At 36.4% G+C, this 9,130-nt stretch overlaps 1 protein-coding gene across 1 annotated transcript; it reads right to left on the reverse strand.

Moving 5' to 3' along the window:
• Nucleotides 1–1,832: 1,832 nt before the first annotated feature.
• Nucleotides 1,833–3,160, reverse strand: OR13C9 (olfactory receptor family 13 subfamily C member 9). Its single transcript, XM_037983066.2, has one exon. The coding sequence runs from the start codon at nucleotides 3,151–3,153 to the stop codon at nucleotides 2,197–2,199; it is 957 nt and encodes a 318-aa protein (XP_037838994.1). The 5' UTR covers nucleotides 3,154–3,160; the 3' UTR covers nucleotides 1,833–2,196.
• Between the last annotated feature and the right edge of the window lie 5,970 nt (nucleotides 3,161–9,130).

Below are 9,130 nucleotides of genomic sequence, written 5' to 3' on the forward strand. Positions count from 1 at the left end.
ATTCATGATATTTTCATGTAGCAATGAGTTTATTGGTATACTCTTTGACATTGATATATTTTCATTTATTCTAATGGTGATACATACTGTAAATAAAAGAATGAAAGGACAGAAGGAAGAGAAGGATGGAGGAATGGGAAAAGGATAAAGGAAGGAAGGCAGGGACAGAAAGAGAAGGTAAAAGAAGGCAAGAAAAGAAAAGATATCCTCAAGCAGTATATAATGCTATAAGAAAATGTGGCCCATATACACCATGGAATACTATGCAGCCATAAAAAAGGATGAGTTCATGTCATTTGCAGGGACATGGATGAAGCTGGAAACTATCATTCTCAGCAAACTGTCACAAGGACAGAAAACCAAACACCGCATGTTCTTACTCATAGGTAGGAATTGAACAATGAGGACGCCTGGACACAGGGCGGGGAACATCACACACCAGGGCCTGTCAGGGGGTGGGGTGTTGGGAGAGGGATAGCATTAGGAGAAATACCTAATGTAAATGATGAGTTGATGGGAACAGCAAATCAACATGGCACATGTATACCTATGTGACAAACCTGCACGTTGAGCACATGTACCATAGAATTTAAAGTATAATAATAAAAAAAAAAAAGGTATAAATCTGATATAAGACTATGGAGCTACCTCAGTCATCCCAGAGAATTAATGAGGGCTGGATTTAAGTTGTGAAGGAAAATAAAATTAGAACTTGAGCATTCAAGACAACCTGCCTGTGGGTCAAACATAAAATGCCTGACTGCCAGGGTTTTCTTCCGACCGGGAATTCTTAGTGGGTGCAAAAAGTCCAATGAACTGGTGTATGGGAACTAATAGATTCTCATAGCCTATTTTGTCAGGTTGTAAATTTGATTATCAACGATCTCAACTCTTGCCATCGGATTTAATCTGTAAACAATTATGATGGATATATTTAAATATATTTTGTTACTGTTTAATATTCCATCCACTAAAATTAACAAGTGAACTTGGGAAGATTAAATGAGTGACTAAACCCAAAAGATTCCACAAGCAGGTAATTCTTATTTGTGTAAAACATGTTCATGCCCAATATAATCTACATTCGCTGGTCCATTAAAAAAAATTGATTCAGCCAAACTGATTTCTTAGAATGTGGTTCACTCCTGAGCACACTCTGTCATTCATCTTGGGCTGTAAATTTAAAATGTTCTTCACATAGAGTAAAAAATTGACATAAAAAACAAGGAAAAGTAAGATAGTGTCTGACATTCCCAAATCCTCTTCTTCCTCAAATCAACCTGGTTAGTAACAGAGACAAGACATGAATAGTATTCATACTAAAAATTAAAAACTTGGACATTCTTCTAAGACTTGGAAAAATGTTGAAATTTCCTTGGGATAGCAAAGAAATCTGGCATCTTCTAAATGGGCATTGATAGGACACTCCATTCAACCCAGAACTAGTCCACATTATTATCTGGACCAGTAGACTGATTTTCAAACCCATTTTTAATTTTGCAAAATGTTCTTTATGCTAAAGCCAACTTATAAGTTAAAGCAAAGAAAGACCATAAAGCAGGATATCCTGATTGATTGCAGTAGGCCTTACTTTTAAACTCTATTTATCTACTCCACCTTGATAGTCCCAAATACTCAGCTTCACAAAAAAAAAAAAAAAAAAAATTAAATTAAATTAAATACACAACAAGAAAATAGTATTTTATGACTCAACAGGATCTGAAGATTAATGTGAAACTATAACACAAGACTTGCCACTGGAAAATGTGAGTGCAGTATGTTGGGCATTTTCTGTTTTGCTTTTTCTACAACAGATGGCTTTATTTATTTTAAAAGATTCAATGAAATGTTGCCTATGAAATAACGTTATGTAAAAAAGTGAACATAAAAAGGCACATCGCACCCTATTCCAATGCAGAAAAAAATAATAATAATATGAAAGATACTGTTCAAAATGTTGAAAAGTGGCCATTCCCACTATTAGAATAACAGGTAACCCCTCTTTCTTCTTCATCCTACTGCCCTGTATGTTGCAAATTCTCTAGAGTGGACATGCAATAATTCTGAAATGCCGTATCTCATTATTTTAACATAACATATGAAAATGCAGAAAAACAGTTAAAGTATCCAAAATTCTAATATAATTCTGAAGTTTCAACAATATCGAGTGTGTTCATATTCCAGTATATTTTGCACTCACTTGCTAAAGAAACTTCTGTTCAGTAGGTGTTTCACTGCCTCCTTCACATCCTTGTTTCTAAGACTGTAGATTAAAGGATTCAACATGGGAGTCATCACCCCATAGAACATGGATATAATTTTGTCGGTAGCATCCAAGTCGTCTGAATTAAATGTCTCCTTAGACTTGGGCTTCAGGTACATGAAGAGGATGGTCCCATAGAATATTATGACCACAGTCAGATGGGCTGAGCAGGTAGAGAAAGCTTTGCTTCTCCCCTCAGAGGAGTGAATCTTGAGGATGCTGGAAATGATTAATGAGTAAGAAATAATAATCAAGAGCAGTGGCATCAATGTGAACAATATTGTGGCCACGAGCATGATGAACTCATTGCCTGAGATGTCAGCACAGGCCATCTTCATGACAGCTAGAATTTCACAGGAGAAATGATTGATGACAGTATTCCTGCAGAAAGGCAATTGTACTACAAATGTAGTTTGTACTGCAGAGTTGATAATCCCTGCAAACCAGGACCCAACAGCCATGGGTACATAGGCATCCTTGCACATGATGATGGGATATCTCAGAGGGTTGCAGACAGCCACATAGCGGTCAAAGGCCATCATGCCCAGGAGCACACATTCTGTTGTCCCCATGGCCAAGCCAAGGAACATCTGCACTGCACAGCCAGAAAGGGAAATGGTCTTTCTTTCTGAAAGCAAGCTCACCAAGGTGGAGGGAATAGAGGTGGTGGTGTAGCAGATGTCCAAGAAGGAGAGGTTCCCCAGAAAGAAGTACATAGGGGTGTGAAGGTGAGGATCCAAGATGCTGATTAAAATGAGAGTACCATTGCCTAGAAGGATGACCACATACATTAAGAATATTAGCACAAAAAAGAGTAACTCAAGCCTTGGGTAACCAGAAAGTCCCTTCAGAAAAAATTCCACCGGAATGGTTTGGTTTTCCCATTCCATTTAAATATCTCTCTTTTACCTGTAAGAAGTCAAAAAAATTTTTTAATATAATTTATTTACATGGTAAATGCAAGTATACCAATATACAAATATAAAAATTTTCCATGAACCCAATAAAAGAATTGAAGAAAGAGAGAAAATAGGGAAGAGGAGGAAGGAATATAGGGAAAGGGAATGAAAAGAATGAACAATGCAGGTAAAGAAATAAGAGGGGAAAGCTTGTGATATTGATCACTCATTCTTGGCCAGGAATTTTGTGATTTTTTTTTTCACATATTGCTTCCTTTAAACTCCACATTATCATTTGAAAGATAAGAAAACCTTAAGAGAGAGAGAGTTCAGCCTAAAATCACATAACTAATGTGCAGCACAGCCTAGACTCCAAGACTACCTGCTTGTGACCCATACTTGCCTGAAGTTTTTTAGTGAATTATAAAAGCAATACAGAGTATATTGCATAAGAGATTTGGTAATTTACTTTAAAACCTCACTCCCAGGTCAGGAGAACTCAAAAATAACCCATGTGTATTCCAACACTGAAAGAAGTGTGTCAATCTGGAGGTAGAATCATCAGAAATGAACCCAACCAGTGATTACTGTGTTCCTGATTATCCAGAGAACATGACCAATTCACGTAAAGCCCAATAATCCAAAATCTTAGTGTTAAAGTGCAAACACCTTTTTCTTTGGTTAGGGGTGGAATTTTTTTGTTGTTTTTTAAAATTATCATACAGTTAGATGTCATACCATAAATTGACTTTTTATCTTTTAGCGTGTGGTTCTATGAATTTTAAAACACCTATAGATTCATAAAACCACGGCCATAACCAGAACACAGAACTCTTCTGTTACCCCAAAACACTTCTTTGTGATATTCTTTTCTTAGTCACCTCTTCTACCTACCTATATATCCTGGCAACCACTGATATTTTCTATCCCTATAGTTTTACCTTTACCAGAATGTCATATAAATAGAATCATATGAGCCACTGCCACGGGAGTTGGGTTTCTTTCACTTAAAGCCTCTGAGATCCATTCAAATTGTTACTGCTAAATAGTATTCTATTGAGTAGATTACTGTATTTTGCCTATCTGTTCACCTTTTGAAGGACATTTGGATTGTTTCCAGTTTCTGGCAATTATGGAAAGAGCTGCTATAAATATTTCTGCCTCAATTTTTGTATGACCAAAAGCTTTTTTTTTTTAAGAATAAATATCCAGGAATGAGATAATAAGCATGCTTAAATGTATAAGAAGCTGCCAAACAGTTTTCTAGAGTGGCTGTACCAGTTTTGCATTTCAACCAACAATGTACGAGAATGTTCCTTGCTTTCCATATCATCATTTAATATTGTAATTATTCATTCTAATAGATATATATTCATATTTAATTATGATTTTATTTTACATTTCCTTGATGACGAATGATGTTGAACCTCTTTCTATATTTTTTTCCATTCTTTAGTAATGTATCCATTCGTATCTTTTGTCCCCTTTTTCTGTTAACAAAAATGGGGTCTCGCTGTTTCTCCCAGGTTGTCCTCAAACTCCTGGCCTCAAGCCATTCTCCCTCCTCAGCATCCTGAGTAGCTGGGACTATAGATTCATATAACCACCAACTTAACCAGAACACAGAACTACAGGCATGCACCACCCTGCTGGTCCTACTGCTTATTTTTAATTGAGGTTTATTTTTTCTTGTTGAGTTTTGAGAGTTCTTTATATATTTTGGATAGGAATTATTTATCATGTGACTTGCATATACTGTCTCCCAGTAGCTGGTTTGTCTTCTCATTCTCTAATGGAAACACCTTTTAGTTGCCATTTTAATTGGTTGCTGCCTAAGTCCCATTGAACATGATGCAAAGAAAGCCTATGACTAAAGAGACATGTTCTGACAGCACATCTCACTTTGGGTAACACTGCAGGAAAAAATCCACTGGAAAATAGCCATTCCCTGGGAATTGGGAATGGTGGATTTTGCTTAACCTTGCCTCAGAAAGTCTCAAACTATCTCTTAATTTTTCCTTGGGAACAGTCATTTCTCCCAACCCCACTACCCCTCTACACAAACAAATTTCCAGTAGTATCATTGTCCATTGATGAAAATGCTCCACTTAGTTCACGAAACAAAAGTAATTTCTGAAAACAAACTAGGCACTTAACACATAGGCCATTTTTCTTTATTCACAAAGCTTGGCACAAGTTTAAGGTCTAAACTGAGTTCTTTGAACCTATTTCAACCAGCATCTAACTAACCAGATCTGCCTTTGGCCATTATAAGGGTATTTCTCCTTTCAGTCTATTCTGCCCCTTATTTCCATCAACTCCACTTTTTACACTTCGAGATTCTTTTATACCCTAGAAATACATCCTTTTTTATCTAAATCCTAGATTCACTTTTTAAATGCTATGTTATAAATAAAGCCACCTCAATTCCAATTCCCCGTTAAATTGTGACTGAGAAGCAATTTCATGGTAAGAAACGTTCTTCTAACCACTGCCACAATGCAGCTATTATTGTGTCAAGTCCACTTTGTCTAATAGAGAGGACAGGTGCTGAAGTCCTATCTTGGTGAGTTACTAGCTGTGACCATGGGCAATTTATACATTCTCTGAATCTCACTATCTTCATCTATAACATGGGGGTCGTAATAGGCTTATAATGGGGTTCTCGGAAGAATAAATAGGCAATGCATGTAAAGTACATAGAATGTAGTAAGCACTATTTTTGTTTCTTTTTATCTTCTACTGACTTGTTCTTCTCTCAAATATTCTTTTATATCTCTGTCGCCAGTATCAACCGCTGCACAAGTATCTTCGGAATTTCATCAATCACACTTTCTCAGGTATCAAGTCTCCTTTCATCTAACTCAACCTATTTTTTATCACATCCATGATATGAGATGGATGCGCATTTTACCAAAGTCTACTCACTTTGCAGCAAACAGTGTTATACCATTATAACAAAAGTCCATTGCAGTTTCAAACAAGGAACGTATAGGGTGACATTTTTAAACAGAGGCTATTGCAATTCATTCATCTAAAATTTAAATGTGTGTGTGTATCTCACAAATGTTACATCTAAAGTCACCATACAAATGCATTACCAGCAACAAAAAAATTAAAAATATTCAAACTTTTCCAAAATACTCAGGCAAGCATAAGAAGTCAATTCTTCCTATTAACTAAAGACTCGTTGCTCCTCTTCATTTACATTTTTCACAAATTCAAAGATATATTCAAGAACAAGTAATAAAGTATTTGTGTTTCAAATAGTATGCCTAGTTAGAGGTTCTGGGACAGGGACTATGCTAGAACATTGTCCACTTATGGTTAGTATTGGACGAACATTTGCTAAACTGAATAAAATCAAACTGAATTGGTGCTGTGATTTAAATGGCCACATAATCAGAACTTCGGTGGTAACAGGCTTCTTTGCATTCTGGATCAAGAGTACAGATTGGCAGCCTATTGAGCAGCAGAAGAGAAATGCTACTGTTAGATACATATCTGTGTGCTTGTAATAAAGTGAGGACCACAAAACTATATTTTGATCAATGAATCTTTATTCCCAGTTAGAAATTATAAATCTATTCTGCAGTAGGACTGTTTATGAAAACAACTATACACCTAAACATCATCTGTTTTGAATGCTTAGATTACTTTGGATATGCAAGTAGTCGTTTGGTAATATTTTCTTTTTTTCAATTTTCTAACTATGTCTGAGACAATCCTCTTGGATTTTTTAGACTTCCTGTACACTTTCTCTAATAAGAAATATCACATTTTCAAAAGACATGGCTTATTTCAATTCATTTCATAAGGCTAACCACCCCCCACCCCGCCCCCTTAGATTTGTGTTAGTAGTATGGCTTCAGCAATTACCTCTAAATGGAAGGTCAGCTCACTTCCTAGGTTGCAATGCACAGCAGATTGTTTTGCCTTGATCTTCTATTTTTAGGCTGTTCAACAAAATTTTCTGTGAAGCTGATGAATTTCTGAAGAAGGGATTACTGTTTGGAAGCCATAATGACACAGGGTATATTATCTGTAAAACATTGATAACAAAGTATTATTTCTAAATTGTTTCAAAACTGCATACATTACATCAGATACATTTACAAAGGGAGAGTAATTTGGTTCTGCTAGGTCAAAAGTAAGAGGAGAAGAAAATATTGGGCAGTTCATTTTGTGAATATAGCACATTTCATTTGCCCTTGAAGCCCGGGTGGAAACATTGTCCCATTGAGAAGACCCAGTAAATTCTCTAAAGAATCTTCCTTGGGCCCAGGGAGGCAATTTAAATATTTCTTGCTCTCTGGAGCTTCTGCAAATTTCTAAGTCATAACTTTAAATTGCTTCAGGCAAAAGATATTCAAAACTTTTAGAAATTTCAAGAATAATGCCCTAAAGACTTAATTATATGAGACCCATTATTGTAATTTACATAACCAATCAGAAGTCTTGAAGACATGTCTTATCACATTTTCAATCTATTACTATATACTGCTGAGATCCTTTCTCCAAATATATTCTAATGACTTGGTCCAGACCTTTTTTCATCCTGTCATATTGTCTTGTATGTAGTACAGTAGAAAGAACTCAGGCTACATTAAGTCTTGATTATTAACAATAATAATAATAGAATACAAATTTCTAGATCTCATTATAAGGGTTTTATAGATATTATGTCATTTGTTTTTGTTAAATTAATAAGTAAAGAAAAAACAAGTTTTAATGTACAACTAATCTAGAAATAACTATTTTGCTCTGAAATTGGAATTTAGATGTTATTGTAAATGTGCGTGGCATTTTGAAATTCACAACAAATTCAGAAATGTTTAAATCATACAATAGAAATGTAGAAGCTATTCAGCTTTTTTATTGTAACTCCAGAAGCTAATTTGTAACTTCATCCCACTCCACACTGTAAGCATTTCCAAAAAATTCACCTAAACAGATATACCTCTATTCCCTAGATTTATTGGCATAAAAATCTTATCTAATTTACAATGGGAGGAGGCGATGCGAAAACCATCCCAGATCACAAGGAATTGCTTCCTGGCCATCTTAAGTTCAGATCTGTCACCACGTGGCTAAGCTTCTGATATGGTTTAGCCGTGTCCCCACCCAAATCTCAACTTGAATTGTATCTCCTAGAATTCCTGCGTGTAGTGGGAAGGACCCAGTGGGAGGTAATTGAATCATGGAGGCCAGTCTTTCCCGGCTATTCTCGCAATAGTGAATAGGTCCCATGAGATCTGACGGGTTTATCAGGGGTTTCCACTTTTGCTTCTTCCTTGTTTTCTCTTGCTGCCACCAAGTGAGAAGTGCCTTTCGCCTCCCACCATGATTCTGAGGCCTCCCCAGCCATGTGGAACTGTAAGTCCAATTAAAACTCTTTTTCTTCCCAGTATCAGGTATGTCTTTATCAGCAGCAGGAAAATGGACTAATACAGTAAATTGGTGCCAATAGAGTGGGGGGTTGCTGAAAAGATCCCCGAAATTGTGGAAGCCACTTTGGAACTGGGTAACAGGCAGAGGGTGGAACAGTTTGGAGGGCTCAGAAGAAGACAGGAAAATGTGGGAAAGTTTGGAACTTCCTACAGACTTGTTGAATGGCTTTACCCAAACTGTTGGTAGCGATATGGACAATAAGGTTCAGGCCGTGGTGGTCTCAGATGGAGACAAAAAGTTGTTGGGAGCTGGAGCAAAGGTGACTCTTGTCATGTTTTAGCAAAGAGACTGGTGGCAATTTGCCCCTGCCCTAGAGATTTTTGGAACTTTGAACTTGAGAAAGATGATTTAGGATATTTGGCGGAAGAAATTTCTAAGCAGCAAAGTATTCAATAGGTAACTTGGGTGCTATTAAAGGCATTCAGTTTTATCAGGGAAGCAGAGCAGAAAAGTTTGGAAAATTTGCAACCTGACAATGTGATAGAAAAGAAAAGCCCATTTTCTGAGGAGAAACTCA

Source organism: Chlorocebus sabaeus, chromosome 12 (assembly GCF_047675955.1).
Source record: "Chlorocebus sabaeus isolate Y175 chromosome 12, mChlSab1.0.hap1, whole genome shotgun sequence".
Classification (NCBI taxonomy): Eukaryota; Metazoa; Chordata; class Mammalia; order Primates; family Cercopithecidae; genus Chlorocebus; species Chlorocebus sabaeus.

Coding starts and splice junctions, on each gene's coding strand:
- OR13C9 (XM_037983066.2), bottom strand. CDS start 3,153: ATGGAATGGGAAAACCAAACCATTCCGGTGGAATTTTTTCTGAAGGGA.